Here is an 18,643-nt window from a genome sequence, read left to right on the forward strand (position 1 = left end):
GATACGAAACAAACTTTTTTCCTGAGTAAGATGCATATCTATAGACACGACAGGTAGAAGCCAAAGTGGCAATCTACTCATTAGGCGTTTGTGGTGGTGCTCACAACAGCTTCTCAAATTCCCAAATATACCCACAGGTCCTAAAAGGTTGGAGACCCCTGAACTAGACCCCTTCACAGAAACCTTATCTCTTCTCCCAAAACCATAGGGATTCACATTAATCCCTCCTGTTTCACTGGCCTTTCTGAGAGTGAGATGTGTTTATTTTATTTAGGCAGGGATTTAATGAATAGAAGCAGTTATTTATTCATTAAAAAGTCAGTGCCTTTTCCTCTTTTTGACACACCTGTGAAATTTTTAAATTTGTCTGGGACTCTGGTTTGGTGTAGGTAAGCAATGCTTTTCTAGAAATTGCTTGAAAACATGGTATAACTTCAGTTGCTGTTGGGGATATGATGAGAATATATCCTTATCAAAGCAGCATGATATAGGTGTATATCGACAAAGGGGACATTTTCAGTTTTAAATGGATCAGCAGGATGCTTCTGACATGCACATTAGAGATGGGTACCATGGCTTGGCTGCCAGTCCAGGTCCGATTCAAAGTGCTGGTACTAACATTCAAAGCCCTAAACAGCTTGGGGCCAGGTTATTTGAATGAACGCCTCCTCCCCTATGTGCCTGCCTGGACCTTAAGATCATCCATAGGGGTCCTTCTCCGCAAGCCCCTGCCAAAGGAAGTGAGGCAGGTGGCTACTAGGAGGAGGGCGTTCTCTGCTGTGGCACCCCGGCTGTGGAATGAGCTCCCCAGAGAGGTTTGCTTGGTGCCTACAGTGTACTCCTTTCGTTGCCAGCTGAAGACCTTTTTATTTTCCCAGAATTTTAACACTTAATTTAACTTAAATTTAAACTTTGCTGTTTTAATTCCATATTTTAACCTATATCAATTTTTGCTGTGTGGTTTTAATCCTGGTTGTGCTTTTTATATTGTATTTTGTATTCGTGTTTTTAAATTGTTGGTTGTTTTTATGCTCTCCATGGTCTTAATTTTTGTGAACCGCCTAGAGAGCTTCGGCTATTGGGCGGTATAAAAATGTAATAAATAATAAATTTACTTGATTTATTTATTCCATTTCCGAAGCTCCCTGGGCAGTTCACTAAAATCAAAACCACAAGTACAGCCTAAAAACAATATAAGATATAAAAGTTTTAAACCACAGTATAAAAGTACAACCAGAATAAAACCTAGCAGCAATGCAGAGATTGAAAATACATAACAAATTTAAAACAGCTGAGCTAAAGGACTGGAATGCTAAAATGTTGTGTTTCCTGGGAGAATAAAAAAGTCTTCACCTGGTGCTGGAAAGAGTACAGTGTAGGCACCCAGCGTAGATCTATGAGAAGCTCAATCCAAAGCTGGGGTGCCACAGCAGAAAAGATTTTGCTCTGAAAAAGGTTTGACTAACTGTAGATCCTCCTCTTTACAAATCCTGAATGTGTGTAATTTTAGAATGGTTGTCTTAGGCTCCAAAACAGAGTCAGGAATATCTCTTAGGCTTCACTGCACATATGTGGAGTCATTTGTGTCTGATTTGCTTGATTTGCATTGCTGTATGAGACGCTGGCGGCATCTAGAAATGTGCAATATGGCCAAGTGAAGCATATGGATATTCAATAGCCTAATCAAGAACCTGTTGGACCCACTGACAGATCTGATGCATCCTGGGTTTGAGTCACAGGGGGTTATGCCAAAACAGAACTCCAGATCTGCTGCCAAAACCTGATTTTCAATCACCTTACATCATATATAAGCATGCATGCTTGCACAAATATGTGAGCATATATGTAGATGGATTCTATCCCTGTGTCTTCCCCTGATGTCTTATGCAAGGCTGAGGCAGTTACAGAGCTGAGACCTTGCTTAAGCACAATGCTTTTAAAGATTTACTCCTTTTGGAATTCATTGTGGTCAGTGTTGAATTTAATGACATTTACACATGTAAATAAAATGTTCTGTAACACTAGCAGAGCCAGGGCTGGGCTGGGCTAGCACCTTTCTCCCTGATGTGGTACTTTGTTATTTGCAGGAAGCTAGATATATGAGAGAGCAATTAAAAATGGCATCCTTCATCTGCACACTTAAGGGGGACGGTCCATTCTACCATTTTGTTGTGCTGCATGAGTAGACCAGCCCAGATTATATAGAATGATGATACTACTTTATTTGTTTATTTTTTAATTTCTAAAATTTACTAGTCCCCCTATAGCTAAAAGCTCTGAGACTATTGCTAGGAGATTACCTATATATAGAAAACCAGCACATCAGGGAGAAAGGTTTTATGTATCCACTTTTCTGATATACTAGTCTACTATATGCAGGGGAATCATTTAAAAATGATTTGAGTCCAGTTTGAGTCTGAAGAGGCAATGATATCTTTAATAGACTGGCTAATCATGGCCTGATTAATAAATAACAAGTCTATCTACTAATTTAAATTTGCATTGGTCATCTGCCTATTGATTGATTGATTGATACATTATTTAATTTAAGCACATCTGCATAATAATTCACTATAGATGCCTTCTTTAGGTATTGTGTGAGGAATAAGGTAAATTGTAATGTAAGAAATCCTTGTATTACAGTAACACTACAAACTCAAAAGGAGTATCCAAAATAAAGATGCCCGTAACTCTGAGATCCACTGATTAAAATTGGTCACCATTGGTTAATGAAGTAGTGGCGAACCAATTTAAAGCTTGAAGCCTTAGAAAATAAAAAGTAATCAGTTGTGAGTACAAACAGCTGAAAGATTAAATGAGGAAGCTAGTCTTGCAAGCACATATTTTGAAACAGTAATTCCACTGACTATGCCTTGTTCAAACAATCAAGATGAAAATTAGTCTAATTGCCCCACACTAAACTGCTTCATTCCTTTCTTTGCACAAGCTGAGAGGCAAAGCCAGGAGATTTTCAGTTAAATACCACCTTGGGCATTTTGATTTAAAAAAACAAAAACTCAGGGTTTAAATTTAACAAATAATAGAACTATAGCTTCCCATTGTGTCTGAACTGGGCTTCTGAACAAGCCAGGATATTAAGCCACCTTTAAACAATGACTTGGTATGCTTGTTTAGAAGCTGTTACCTGTTGTTTCCGGGTTCATATGTAACAGGAAACTATAGTTAACGAAGAAATCCTGGCTTGTTTGATCCTCCCTTCATATGAGAAAAGTGGCTGTGTATGGAGGGGGGCATGAGGCTCACTTATATCTCAGTATCAAAGACACTTCTAGCTTCCTTGGATACTTCATCCATGTCCCCTTAATCCACATAAATAGCAGAACCCTAAATTCTAATCCTTAACAGAGCTCAAAAATAGGGCCAGCAGGCATGATTTTGTGATATTTTCTGCTATTACCGAGTGGGAATTTGAACCCCTATCTCCTGCATATAGTGAGCTTAATCTACTGTAGCTTTTATTAAAAAAAAAAAAAACTCTTGTTTCTTACAATGTGTAAACAGTTTTTAGTTATAGAAACACTGAGGAAATATACTTTTAGCTGAGTTTTCATTGCAGTTTTTGATATCTTATAAATAAAAAACATAAGCTTGCTGTCAAATTTGAAAGGTATTGAGCAAAATTATATTGTAATTAATTCTTTCTGGATAAATGTGCCAGTTCTAGGCCAAAATCAGTCAGTGTTCTGTTTTAAGGGAAACTTGAGCAGATGATGCGATTTTAATTTAGTGTGACTTGTTGGCATGTATTTTTAAGTGCTCAAAGGGAATTCACATTTGATTATTTGCACCGTAGTGCACTGCATAAAATATTCATGGAAGTGTCACTTTTCCATAGGTGGCACTCCAGGGTAAAGACAGAGACTTCAGGAAACTTTAGATTTTTTTATAGTAACAAATATGTGAGGCAACTTGGAAAAAGGAAAAAAAAAATAGCATATGCTACTTAGATCTGATATCCTGCAGCATCTGACAAATCATTTTTATGCTAACAAAAATTTCAGTACCTGTATAGGTTTTGACATGAATCCAGAGTTAGTTAACTAAATGTGATGTAATATAATTCAGCAAGTTATGTGGATTTCAAAGAGAAGAGCTTATTTGTAGTGTCTTTGTGGTAACTTTTAAATGCTGGATGTAATTTCATTTCCTTTTTAATAATCAAGTTGGTGTATCATGTGTTGGCTTAATCCCTCCCCCCCCCACACCAATACATTTCTATTTATTTATGCCCCCCAATATGTGTTCAGGATGCCACCTCTCTCTTGCTCCCTTCCGATGTCTCTTCAAAACCCAGCTTGTCTGTAATTTTCCCATTGCAGTCAAGCTTAAATATGTGGTTTATTTTAAAAGAAATTATACCATCTTTCTTTCTTTTTTTTTTAGAATTCCAGGGCAGGATACAATTAATTAAATTACAATATAAAATACAACAATAAAACAAACCCTTAATTCTTAAAAACATACACAACATAAATGGATACTGTTGTTTTATACTGTTTTTATGTTTTTTAAATTTTTGTGTACTTTTAATGTTTACTATTTTTAATTGTTGTAAACCGCCCAGAGAGCTTCGGCTGTGGGGCGGTATATAAATGTAAATAAATAAATAAATAAATAAAATAACTTGGTGAACAAAAATATTTTAGCTTGGTGCCAGAAAAGGTGCCTGAAGAAGGGCGTCAGGGGAAGATCTTAATGCATAGGTAGATTGGTATGTGAAGAAGTGCACTTTCAGGTATTTGGATCCCACACCATTTAGTTCTTATCTAAATGAATTAGACACCTTGAATTAGACCCAGAGGTGAATAGGTAACCATTCGAACTTGCATAATGCATACAGCTGGCCTTAGTAACCAAAACTCTGGTAGCTATATTCTGCGCCGATTGAAGCACGTACATTGTCTTCAAAAGCAGCCCCAAGTATAATGCATTGCGTAAGTCCAGCTGGGAGATCACCTGTGCTTTTTATACCGTATAAAAAGCACAGTATGTGCTTTTTATACTGTATTTTGTAATTGTGCTTTTAACATGTTGGTTGTTTTATTATGGTTTTAACTTTTGTGAACCGCCCAGAGAGCTTTGGCTATTGGGCGGTATAGAAATGTAATAAATAAATAAATAAATAAAATAAATATGGCTCACCTTCGCTAGGCTATTGGTGTCCAGAAATGGTCGCAGCTGGCAAACCCGCTGAAGCTGGCGAAAAGCAGTCTGTGCTACTGAGGCCACTTGGGCCCCTACTGACAAAGTTGGATCTGGAGTACCTCCAAATTCACATTTGCTGACATTCATTGTTTTCTCCCCATTTCTCCCCCACCCCTTCACCTATTGCATTTCTCGCAGTCATCTTTAGATAGTAAACTCCTTATAGCATGAATTGGTAGTTTTTTGCTTAAGAAATTCTGTAGAGTACCATAATATTGATACTACTAGATGTGGTGATGATGATGATATTTTTGTTGCTGTTATTTGGTTAACTTTATTTTGAAATAAAATAAAATTTTATGATAGAAAATAGTAATAAAAATAATAGCCCTGAGAATCACTATGCTCAAATGGACAGATTGTTAGACTTGGTTTATAGGTTCTAATCCATGTTCTGTGGCCCCTTGATTCATGGGAACAGACAAATTATATGCTCGTCTGTGTGGTCTAATCCTGTTTATATTTACTCAGAAGTAAGTGTCAGGTAAGGAGCTCTATGTTGAAGGATTTCTCCATAAGCTGTTTCTAAAGCCAAGGAAGGCTAGAGAGTCAGTGTGGTGTAGTGGTTAGAGTGCTGGGCTGGGAGTCAGGAGATCCAGTTTCTAATCCGCACTCTGCCATGGAAGCTCACTGGGTTACTTTGGGCCAGTCACAGACTCTCAGCCCAAAGGGTTGTTGTTGTGAGGATAAAATGGAGAAGAGGAAGAGGATTATGTACACTGCCTTGGGTTTATTAAGGAGGAAAAAAGGTGGGATATAAATGTAATAAATAAGTAAAATAAATAAATAAGCAAGGAGCAGCTAGCGGTTGCTTCACTGGACTTTCTCTATCTGTTGTGCCTAATCTGCCTCAATACTTCTCTCCTGCCATTTCAAAGTGCTAGGGCAAATTGTTGTTATTGTTCATTATATTTATGGTTTTGCAAGCAGCTTACAGTTATACCTCACAAAAAGAAACAACATGTTAGGGATCTGTGAAGGGATTGATGACAGTCCCTTCTGGTCTCTGGCAATTGATGTCGTAATCTACATTTCTAGGCACTTCCCTCCAGAGTGGGTGAAGGGACAGAAGGGTCTGCAGATAGATTCAGGGGCTGGCTTACTTTAGAGCCCTTCCAATTATCTGTAGAATCTTCCGGGCCCTGGAAGTCAATATAATCGAGACTCTTCCCTCTAGAGCAGCGGTTCTCAACCTGTGGGTTGCGACCCTTTTGGGGGTTGAACGACCCTTTCACAGGGGTCGCCTAAGACCATCGGAAAACACATATTTCATTTATTTGTAATTAGGAATAGATATCTCACAATATATAATAACATATTGTTTTTGTGATTAATCACTATGCTTTAATTATGTTCAATTTGTAACAATGAAAATACATCCTGCATATCAGATATTTACATTACGATTCATAACAGTAGCAAAATTACAGTTATGAAGTAGCAACGAAAATAATTTTATGGTTGGGGGTCACCACAACATGAGGAACTGTATTAAAGGGTCGCAGCATTAGGAAGGTTGAGAACCACTGCTCTAGAGCAAGGTTGCAGAATTACTTTTGGGTGTGTGGGGGGCAGATGTCCCCCACCCACGCAGCTCACTGCTGGGTGAAACTTGAACATTTGAATGTGCAGATGTCGTACTCCAGAATCATATTTCCAATTACTCCAAGCTAGTGCTTCAAAATCTAGGTCATCGTCCAGAGAGCTGTTTGGTTAAATCTGCAAACTTAATATCAGCCCCTGGAATCCAAAGAGGATGTGCATACAAACTTGTGAGCTTGAAAAGTAGTTTGGCCTGCTACAAATGTAGTGCTTCTGATCACCTAATAATGGTTAAGAGATCAGTAATGGGCTTTGGTCTCAATTGCACAATGGTGCTTAAAGTTGGTGATTTTATTATTTTACTTGTGCTTTGATGGTACCCGACTTTCTAGGTTTTTCTGAAGGAACTTTATGCATTATTCTGTTCCTTTTTTGTTTAGTTTTGTATGCTGCTTTGACTATTTTCGTAGAAAAGTGCGTTATGAACATTTTAAATTAATAATGTTTTAGGGCATGCCTAAATGAGTCCTCTGGGTTGTCGCCTTGTAGTTAAATGTTTTTAAGGTTATGAGATTTCAGTCTGCTATCCTTTGCCTTTCTTTTGAGGATTGTGACTCCTTTTGGATTTCATGCACAACTAGGGTGTATGAATACTCTAGTTTGGCATGCTGAATAATTTTCATGCCCATATCTTAAAACCATATTATCACAAAACACAGAGCTCCTTTAGTTACTCCTAAAGATTTTGTTTTTCTTTGAACAGTAGCACCGCTGCCCACATTAAAAACTGCTCTTAACCACCTCCACCTCCTCCTCCTCTCACTTGTACTACCATGGATAGTAAAAGCAGATTATCTTGCTGATTTCAGAGTGGGCAGCTAGTTGGGTAGACCCAAATGTTCCTCTAACAAATTAACTCTAATCTCAAGTAAAGATACTAATTTTTTTAATCTTTAAGTGCTTTACAGGTTTCCATTAGCTGTTACTCATATATCATGGAGCAAGGCAGTCATAAGAATAGTTGATTTTACAATTTAGAACTTGATTACTGAGGGCAGGAAAGTAAAGCAAGCAGAATAAATCCAAACACAAAGTTCAGTTTCTGCAAAGCCATTGCCACCAATCTGTTGTTGTTGTTGTTGTTGTTGTTGTTGTTGTTGGAAACCATTTTTCTTGAAGGGTATTATAAAAATGTATAGTTGCAAGGGTTTTTTCCCCCATTAAAAGACTGAATTGAGCTTTTAGCTAGCTGAAGTTCATCCAGTTGCTTGTTTCTTTTTAGGTACAATTGACGTCCTGAAAGCAATGCATGAAATGCAGGTAGAGCCCGATGTGGAAACATATGCAAACTATGTTTTGACAAATTTTGATGATGTCAGCTCCGCGCGCCATCTGCTGCAGGTGAGTCGAGTGGTTGTCTTAATACGTTAGAGCTGAAGTGTGTAATCTTATGAAGTTTAATTTTCCTTCAATGGTGACCTGTGCATGTATCGCTCAGGAATGACTCTCCTAAAGAATTTTTTAAAAATCTTCTCTTTAATACACTTTCCATCTTTTGAGAAAGCAGTTCAGGGCATTTAGCCTGTAATCCTACACCTACGTACATGAGAACAAGCACTGTTTCATTCAGTGGGACTTACTTCTGAGTAATTATGTACAGAATTCCACTATAAGGTTTTTGATTAATGATTCATTGTAGAGCTGAAAATTTGCAGCATTGTTTTGTCTAGGTGATGCTGCAGGGTAGATTGATTTAGATCAAAGCAATTTAAATCAAGTTTCCCATTTTTAAATCTTAGTATGTAAATTGTTAGGAAATTCAAAAATTTCAGCATTCATGTATATTCATGTATATGAATTCAAATGCCTACTAACTGGTTGCTCTAATAATGAAAACATACTGATTTGCAGTTAAATAGATTATACAACCTAGCTGCATAATATAAAATCGTTTGCCATGCAGTCCATAAACCTTTGGCAGAGCAGAATTAGGTTCTACTTCGCTTATTTGGACTAAGATGCAATCCTGTCCATAATTGTTTGGAAGCAAATCCCATTGAATAAAGTGAGACTTGCTTCTGTCATGCACAGGCTGTAACATGTATCCAGAAAGTCTGAATGATTCTGCAATGTCTTTCCTGGCCTTACCTGAAATCCTTTTCATTGGAGATGCTCAGGATTGAGCGTGGGTGCAAAATCTATACTTTGTCAGTGAGCTATACCCCATCAACATATGCTATTTGGTTGGTAGAGTTATAAAAGTTCATAACATGAGAACTGAACACATTGCACAGCTGGTAATTGGAGGGCATAAAATAAAAGTATTAGATCACTCATAGGGGCTCTGTGGAAGATCTTGGTGAGATACTGGATGGCATCTCCTGCATACTATCACTTGTTAAGAATTGGTAATAATCAGTACATTTATTTATTTATTTATTTAATTTATATAATGCCCCATAGCTGAAGCTCTCTGGGCAGTTTACAAAAGTTAAAAACAGTGAACGTTAAAAAGTATACAAAATTTAAAACCAACAAAAATATAAAAACAACAGTATCCATTTAACAACAACAGTTCTGGGGTCCATTAAAAGACAAACAAACTTAGCATATGTTGTTAAATGCCTGGGAGAAGAGAAAAGTTTTGACCTGGCGCCGAAAAGATAATAACGTTGGCACCAGTCGAGCCTCATTGGGGAGATCATTCCATAATTGGGGGGCCACCACTGAAAAGGCCCTCTCCCTTGTTGCCATCCTCCGAGCTTCCCTCGGAGTAGGCACTCGGAGGAGGGCCTTAGATGTTGAGCACAGTGTATGGGTAGGTTCATGTCGGGAGAGGCATTCTGTCTGTGTCATTTATACTGTTTAAATTCAGAAGTCAGATCTTTGTTCCTCTGCAATTCAGTTTGACATTAACAAGCAGTCTATAACTCACTATGTGTTTATATATCACTATGATTCAATATTAAAAGAGAAATGTAGACTTTTAACATATTTATCTGTATGAAACTCAGATATCTTTTAAAACCAGTTCTATAATTGAAATATTAAAAAATCAATTAGTATTTAAATATTAAAAGTAAATCAAAAAGTTATATTCAACATGAAATAGATAGGTAGAGCCGGAAGCCCATTAGGGAAATTGTGACATTTGCGAGACTAATATAAAATAAATAAATAAAGACAAAAAACATTAGAGTGAAACAACTACAGAGAAGAAGAAAGACAGAATAAAACCCTAGCAAGATCAGACGAAAAACACTTTCAGACAATTCTGAACGCAAGAAGTTCCCCTGACGAGGAGCTCGAAATGGTGGCCGGAAGAGAACAGAGGGATTAAGTGGTCACCCACTAGGGGACATGCACATTGGGACAGTGAGGGGAGGGTTCCTGCCAAAACTCCTCAGCTATGGAAGTTTCCCCAAATGAGGTTCTATGCAGGCACAGAGCCCATGTGAGTAAATGCATAGACCATGAAGAAGAAGCTTTAGTTCCTGCTATATAGCTTCCGGTATGTAATGTACATGACCTCCAAATATGCAGATTCTACAAACAGTTGACATTAGTTTCTTTGCATAATGTAGACTTATCACAGAATTTAGGCTTCCCTGTTGCACAATTTACTTTTTGTTTTAATACTTGGTTGTCATCAACAGGGACTCACTTAAGTCTGCTCCCCTGTGCAAAGCTAGTCATGTTCAAGCAGATTGTGTTTAGTGGGTTTAAACCAGGGTTGGGCAACAAAGCCCACTGACCTGTTTTGTGGCCCCCTATTGGCCCCCAAAGTGCCCTCAAAGTGCAGTTGTTGTGTGCAGCAAAAAGCTGCATTTGCAGCTGCAGCAAAAAGACACATTTTCCCTTTGAAACAAGGCATCTGTTGGACGGGCACCTTATTTTAACGGCAAATTGTGCTCTGGGAATACAGTTTGCCTTTAAAGCAAGGAATGCACTAACCGTATGCCTTGCTTTAAAGCAGAAATGTGGCCTTTTTGCTGCTGTTGTGGCAGCAATTTGGCTGTCATTTTGGTAGTGGGTGTGTATGTGTGTTGCCCCTGGTGGGATCCAGGGTCTGAAAATCGGCCCACAAACTCTCTGAAGTTGCCCACCCTTGTCTTCAACGTACGTAATTTTGGATAGGATTGCACTGTGAAAGAGGAAAACAAAACGGATGTGTTTTTGAATAGAACAAAGGCTACGCTGCCTGTAGAACATGGCAATTGTAGTCCAGCGCATCTGGAGGGCACAAAGTTGGGGAAGCCTGGAACATCATTCAAACTTTATTTTGGGCTACATTTTATTTATTTATTTATTTTATTTATTTATTACATTTTTATATCGTCCAATAGCCAAAGCTCTCTGGGCGGTTCACATCTACTTTTCCAAACCAATTCATATTTCATACAGCATTTTTCAAAAGTTTCAGTGCTGTAAGTGTAACTTTATGCTTCCTTGGACAATAGTCTCAGTGTTCTAGCATGAGGAATTAGAAAGATGGCATTGTATTTGCATTTTCTGCAAACTGGAAACGATGTTTTCTTTCAAAGTGATTATATTGCAGTTTCAATTAGTGTTTTAGGTTTGATTAAAATGATAGCAGCATTTTACTCTAATTCTTAAATAACGATTTGCCTAGATTATCTTAGGAATCGTTACAGCATCCTATCATGTAAGTTAAGGCTGTACCTACATTGCACTAAAGCTGCTTCGTGAGCTCATGCCAGAGCTAGAATTTGTGCTCTGCTAAGTGTTACTTTATTTTATCACTGGACTATGATCTCTCCATAGGAAAGTGGATGCCCTATTGGAACTAATTTCTCTGCAGCAGAAATCAGACAGGAAGCTGTAAATGGAGGACTGGATAAAGTTTTAGCGTTAAGTAAGTATCCTTGATGTTGTATTTACTATCGGAATAGCTATTTTATACAGCTGTGGATGGTTTTAATATTAAATGTCCTATCAGTAATATAAATGAAGTACATTTTGCCACTTATCTAAGTTTAGGATGACATGGAGTTGTAGTACAACGTTTTTCTTTATGAACAGAGAACTAATGGTTAAAATGAACACAAGAAAAACATAGAAGGAAGCAATCCTATGGCCCCTAGACAGAATCCAGGGGGAGTGGGAGAAGGCATAGGAAATTTCAGATCCCTGGATCCAAGATTGAAGATAGTCCTCTAATCTCGGACCCAAGAATCTGAGCTCCACCCCCATCTCCCCCTCCCCCTCACAGCCGTCGCAGAGAGAACTGCGCCTGATGCCTCTTCAAGTTAGCAAAAACAACCTCGGAAAGGAAGGAAAGGGGGCGTGCCGGTAAGAGGGGAGGGGGCCTGGGGAGGCTGGCTTACGATGTATCTTTGGGCCTCCCTAGTCTCCTTCCCTCCCGCTATGAAGCGACCCAGCTAGACAGGCGAAAAAGCCCATCTAGTCAAAATGCAGAGCGGGAGGGGTGTGGAGGCAAGGATCACCTCTGCTGCTCCACCCGCTCTGCATTGGATGGCTGCAAGCCTCCAAGTTCAGAGACTTATCGCTATTTTGTTAAGAACCCAAATTATCATTTTGCTTTATTTTAAGAAGTCCATTATCCAGCTCAGTAGAGCAGCCTTCCCCAACCTGAATGCCCTCCAGATGTTTTAGACCAGAACTCCAAACAGCCCCAGCTAGCATGGCCAGTGATTAGTAATAATGGGAGTTGTGATCCAAAATATCTAAAGGACACCATGTTTATAGAACAAATATCTTTGTTTTATTTTTAATATAATTTTCCACCTTGTAAATTTGAATGTGAGAATGTCGTAGAGTGGAACTGATTAGAAGCCATAGGAAGACAGGATTTAATGAGTCTTAACTGATTTGTAAACATATTACAGTAAAGCACAAAGAATCACTTATATATTGTTAGTCTTCTTTGATGCATATAAATTACACTAAATGCTTATATTCTTTGAAAATGTTGTAGATGGTATTGATTTTTCTTTTAATGTTTGGCTCTTTCCCCCGTGTTTGTCAGTCCAGTTAAGTATCCCAAGAATACCTCCAACAAAACTGCCATGCAAACTCATAAATCTTATATTCTTCTGGAAGTAAACACATTCTACCTAAATATTGATCCTGTGATAATGCTTTTCGACCTGACTTGGCTACCCAATCAGGGGATCCTGACCCAAAAGGGCTTATATCCTGGATTCTTTCGTTGATACTTCATCTATGTTGCCAGTATAAATTCATCCTGATGCAGTTTCACTGGCCAGTACAGCAGCTCATTTTCAATATTTATGGGAACTTCTCCACGGAGCCCATAGTTAAGCTATGGAATTCACTTGTGGAAGAGGTAGAGATGGCCACTGTGTTGAGTTGGGAATCTGGTCCTGCCATGTCCAAGTCATCAATCAGGTTCTTTTGGTTATCAAGATGAACACAAGCCACTTGTGCAAAAGTTTATTGATGGAAAATGGATGCAGAATATATGCATGCAAAGAAAGTTAGCACCTCCTTCCAGCTAATCAAGCTCCTTCCAGCTAATCAAGCTAGGTGTCTTATCAGGTCCCACACAATAGATGGAAGCCATCCCTTTGAACTAAAGCAGGTTTTCACTCCTAACCAGGCCAATTATTTTCCCAGCTTAGATGTTTTGGGAACCTGCGAGAGGGAGGCCCCCCTGCTTCTTCTGAGAGGCGGGGAGGGATGTATCCTGTCAGCTCCTGAGAGAGAGGCAGGCACCTAGAAGGAAAGCCTAAAAGATCCAAGGCACAAGCTTCATGCTTTGGCTTCACACCAGGAGGAACCGCTCAACCAGCTTGAAGAACCTGCTTTGGCTCAAAGGGACACCTTCCGTCTATCATGGGGCCCCGATAGACACCCAGCTATGAGAACTTGGTTAGCTGGAAGGAGGCGCTAACTGTCTTTGCATGTATATATGCTACATACATTTTCCATAAATAAACAGTCATCTTTTTGCACAAGTAGCTTGTTTCGTCTTGATAACCAAAAGAACCTGATTGATGACTTAGTCCTGACAGAACCAGAACCCAAACTCAACACAGCTACCAATTTAGATGGCTTTAAAAGGGCTTAGACAAATTCCTGAAAGAGTAGGCTATCAATGGCTCAGTTCAGACAACACGTTTCTCAACGGTGGTTTTAGAACTCCACGGTGGAGTTTTTAAACCACTGTTGAGAAACGTATTATCTGGCAGAAAAACTCCACGCAACGGTGGAGGGGGTTTTTTTTGCAGGGGGGAAACACTCTATGCAGAATATCCATGCTGTGCAGAGGAGAGTTCCTGCACAACCATTGTGTTGCATGTTGTGTGGCTGGTTCCGTGGAGTTTTCTGTTGCGTTGAGTTTCCCCACTGGCTACAGAGTTCCCTGGCAAGAGCAGTGAATGGAGCAAGTGCCGCTCTAGGAGAGCTACTGGAATTGTGGTTTTTTTGCAGCAATGGCTGATGATACCATTGGGAGGAACGGGGGAGGAGAGAGGGCGGAGGAACTGTCAATCGAACATCACGATGTATTTTACTCAACTCCACAGTAGCCCACAGTCACACAACAGTGGAGTTAGAACATGTTGTGTGGGGAGTACCCCATAAACTCAACTGTTGAGTGGAGTTTTCACACTGCGTTGACTAACGTGTTGTCTGAACTGAGCCATTGGCTTTTAGTCCTGATGATTATATGCTACCTCGGAAATCAGAGGAAGTATGCCTACGTACACCAGTTGCAAGTATCAAGGTCGGGAGAGTGCTGTTGAACTCATGTCCTGCTTGTGGGTTTCCTGTGGGCAGAAAGTTGGCCGCTATGTGAAGAGAATGCTGGACTAGATGGGCCCTTAGTCTGATTCAGCATGGCTCTTCTAATGTTCTTAATTACTACAGGTTCAATGCCATTGTTTCATTTACATGAAGTAAAGTTCCCTTTTGCTAGCATCTTTCCAATGAAAAATACATTATATTTCCCTGAAACAGGTGCACCATTATAGAAAATGTAAATATTGGTTTATGCAGATGAAACATGCACGCACATGTTCAGTCCCTGCATCAGTGATCTCAGCCCTTCCCACATTTCATTAACTGTTTGCAATGTGGGGAGCTGGTCCTAGGTAATCAGAGTAGTCAACGCTTTTAATACTGTCCAGCTGATGACATCCTGACACATGGCAGAGCTCTTCACATCAGGTTTTGAGCATGACAATCTTGGAATCAATGTCACATCGTTCTATGCTTTTACTACAAGTGTTGATTTTAAAGTATACAAAATTAGTTGATTTTTTTCATTGCTGGTTATAAACTATGATGAGAGAGTTCCGTAATTGCATTTGAATTAGAAAAACATATTTATAAAGTTGTGGTTTTTTTTAAATTGAAACCACTACAGCAAAAGAGGTATTAATAGAGAAATCTCTTTAGTACTATCTGAAAGCAAAAGTAAATCAAGCTTTATAAAGCCTTTAAATATTACAGTATAGGTTAAACCATTGAGTCTGTAAATTGGTGTGCTTGTCAGTAATCCTTTAAAGAAGGGGTGTAATATTAAAAGATTTAATTAAAGCTTGCTTTTTTAGTGCAGTTGGTGAAGGGTAAAGCAGCCTGTTAAAACTGACTTCTTTCAAGGGTTATTGATTGATTTTTCTTCCAATCTCCTATAATGCATAGATTTCTGTTACTGGCAAGCTGAAAACTGAAGCATCAGTTAAGGAATCTGGGCACATAAGACAGCATCCATAAGAGTGCCTGTTTCCCCTTTATCATACCATTCTATTCCACTTCATTGTCATCTGCTTTTGATTTTTCTCTAGACTTGTTTGTTGCTAAGGAAACCAGGTTGCCGACTGCCGGCGGCAGCAGCTGAGCCTACGGAGATGTACTGTGCCTGATTATTATTATTTTTAACAAACAAAAACTTTTTGAGCATAAGATTTTAAAAATATTTTTTCCTTTTTTAAAAAAAAAAAGGAAAAGGAAAAAGGGGAACATCATCAGAAGTTACATAATTTACCACTGGAAGCAAGGAGAGGTTTCAGTGTCAGGCCCAAGTTAGGTAGAGAATCACTTTCCTAGTTCCAGGGACTGAATGAGATTCTTCTCTACTGCTTTACCATTGGGGCTGCTTTACAGCTGGTGTCTTTCTTATATGGATATAGGAAAAATAGTACACATTTCTGTACACCATGTGTGTGTGAGAATTGCATGGCCATTGAACTGTGCTGCATGTTTGTAAGCTTTGGTGCTGCTTCTGCTGAGCTGCTGCTGCTGGAATGCATCCGTTTTGGGGAGACAGAGGCACAGACATCTCATCTGAAATTCTGGATAACTGGTGATTTTCTAGAGTCATTCAGTGGCCACCTTTAGATTGTATTTCCTGGCTTCGTAAACCATGTGCTACGAAGTCAGGAATGAGTGTCAGACTCATGAGCTCCTCCCTTCCTTGCACCCGGGCTTTGGAGTTTGATTCCTGGTTTACCCTAAGCCAGAGTTGCCCTGCCTCTCTCCCCAGTGCCACATGGCAATCTCTGTTCCTTGGGCACACGTAAGCACTTTGGTGCACCTACTGGGGCTCCCAAGGCTTATGGAATTTAGCTTCCTAGATATATTACTGAGGGCTAATTGACACCTTGCAGGGGGAAAATGCAATAGAAACCGACACAGTCAGTGATCACAGTTCTAAAAAGATGGACGTGCAGTAACTATGCACTCCCAAATCATTGACCGAGACCTTCAGGAAGTACTGTAACCCAAGCAATACCAGGGTATTGTGTATCTTTCTTGTTCTAACTGGTTAACAAAGGTCAATATTTTTTAAAGAAAATGTTATTGGAAGATCAGGTGTTAATGTGCAAAGATGATTTTATTAAATGGATTCACGTTAAATAACTCATTTGATATGGATGGTTTAATCAATGCTTTTGAGAAGTGCGAGTCAACGCATTCTAAGACATTTCATTTACTCTGCAGTGTCTTCCCCAAATACGCCATCTCTGGATTACACGCAGTTGAAAGGCAGTCTAGTCTATGGAATCAAAAGGTAAGAGTTTGTGAATGTCCTCTACCTTGGATGATCTTGGTCCCTAATTTTAGGTTTTGGTTCCATGATATGTAGGGCAGAAGAAAGAAAGTGAAAGAAATATAGAAATATTTCAACCTTTATAGCTGGCAAAATCCTAAAAGCCAAATAGGAGCTTGAGATGATCTCCCTACGAGGTATTCTAGAAAAAAAATTGGAAAATTTTCCTATTCAAATTAGGGTAATTTGTATTGGAAAATTTTCACTGTGCATCAGAATTTTTTCTGGTGCCCCAGAGAGTTACTCAAGTTGTCATGTTCATTTAATTTTGCTATTGTAATTGGCATCCATTCATTGTTACTAATGAACTTAAGAAATGGAAATTTTTCCATGGAAAAGTAAAGCAAAGGAAATTTTCGGTTTTAGAAACACTTGTATAGAAAATTTTCCACTCACATCACAGATTGTCCCTGTGACTTTGAAAAAGTGCAGGGCCATCCATTCTTTCTCAGTCAAGATTTAAAGAGTCAAAATGAGTCCTATTCTCCTCTGGTGAGTGGAATAGGTGAACAATTAAAAATTGTGCTTGCATTGACTATAGCATAATAATTGTTGGTTTTGTGAATCTAAAATGTAATAAGTGATAATGGTGGTGATGATAATATTTATACCGTATAGCCCTTTCAGAGTTAAAAGTGCTTTATGTACAGTATCACAGTCATCCTTGCAACAGCCCTGAAAGTTAGATCAGTATTACTACATATTATAGATTAGGCACTGAGGCTGGGGTTGCCTAAATCCACTTTATGAGTTTGTGGCTGAATTGAGATTTGAACTTGCAACCTCTCTGATCACAGTGTTTTCTATTGGCTGCTTGCGACACTTGTCCTCAGATAAGAATTGTGTTATAAAGCTTTATAGATTTTACTTAGTTCATTTTCCTAACAGGTCTGTGTTATTTATTTATTTATTTACAATTTTTATATACCACTCAGTTATCTAACACAGATTCCAAAGTAGTGAACATAGGCAGAAAAAGATTTAAAAAAGCAAATTACAATTGTTCAATTAAAAACAAAGGAACCAGAAAAACAGTGGCTAGTCAGTTGAGGAAGGCTTCTCGAAACAGAGTTATTTTCAGGAGGCACCAGAAGCAGCCTAGTGTTGGCACTTGCCTGACATCCAGGGGCAGAGAGTTCCACAGAGATGGGGCCACTGCACTAAAGGCTCTTCTGGTAGATTTCAATCAGGCCACAGGTCTATGTGGAACCACCAGGAGCATGCCCTCCGAGGACCTCTGTGATCGGGCAGGTTGGTAAGGGAGAAGGCGCTCTCTCAGGTATCCTGGTCCCAAATTGATTAGGGCTTTGTACACTAGTACCAAAACCTTAAAACTGGCCCGGTAGCAAGTAAGTAGTCAGTGCAATTCCCTTAGCAAAGGAGTTATATGCTGAAAAGTGGCAACTCTTGGCAACAGCCGAGCTGCTGCGTTCTGCACTAGCTCCAGCTTCCGGAGCAGTCTTAAGGGCAGCTCCACATACAAGAATCCAGTCTTAAGGGTTACTAATGCCCATACCACTGTGGCCAAGATATCCCTGTCCAGAAGAGGCCGTGGCTGGTGAGCCAGCCGAAGCTGGTAAAAGGCACTCCAACCCACGGCAGCCACTTGAGCTTCTAGTGGCAATAATGGATTTAGGAGTGCCCTTAAGCTACGAACCTGATCTTTCAGAGGGAGTGCAGTCCCATCCAGAACAGACAATGAGCTTATTTCTCAGACCCGGGAACCACTCACCCCCAGGGCTTCCATCTTGCCAGGAGTCAGCTTCAGTTTATTGGCCCTCATCCAGCCCATTACTGAGTTTAGGCGCTGATCTA

General features: G+C 39.3%; 1 protein-coding gene across 1 annotated transcript in view; it reads left to right on the forward strand.

Annotated features, from left to right (window-relative positions):
- LRPPRC (leucine rich pentatricopeptide repeat containing) overlaps nt 1–18,643 on the forward strand; it is a 140,099-nt gene that overhangs the window by 30,011 nt on the left and 91,445 nt on the right. The window contains exons 12-14 of the mRNA XM_063123988.1: nt 8,051–8,169; nt 11,554–11,644; nt 16,720–16,789. Coding sequence (XP_062980058.1) covers nt 8,051–8,169; nt 11,554–11,644; nt 16,720–16,789 — 280 coding nt within the window. The remainder of the gene's footprint in view (nt 1–8,050; nt 8,170–11,553; nt 11,645–16,719; nt 16,790–18,643) is intronic.

The sequence above is a fragment of the Elgaria multicarinata genome, chromosome 4, assembly GCF_023053635.1.
Source record: "Elgaria multicarinata webbii isolate HBS135686 ecotype San Diego chromosome 4, rElgMul1.1.pri, whole genome shotgun sequence".
Classification (NCBI taxonomy): Eukaryota; Metazoa; Chordata; class Lepidosauria; order Squamata; family Anguidae; genus Elgaria; species Elgaria multicarinata.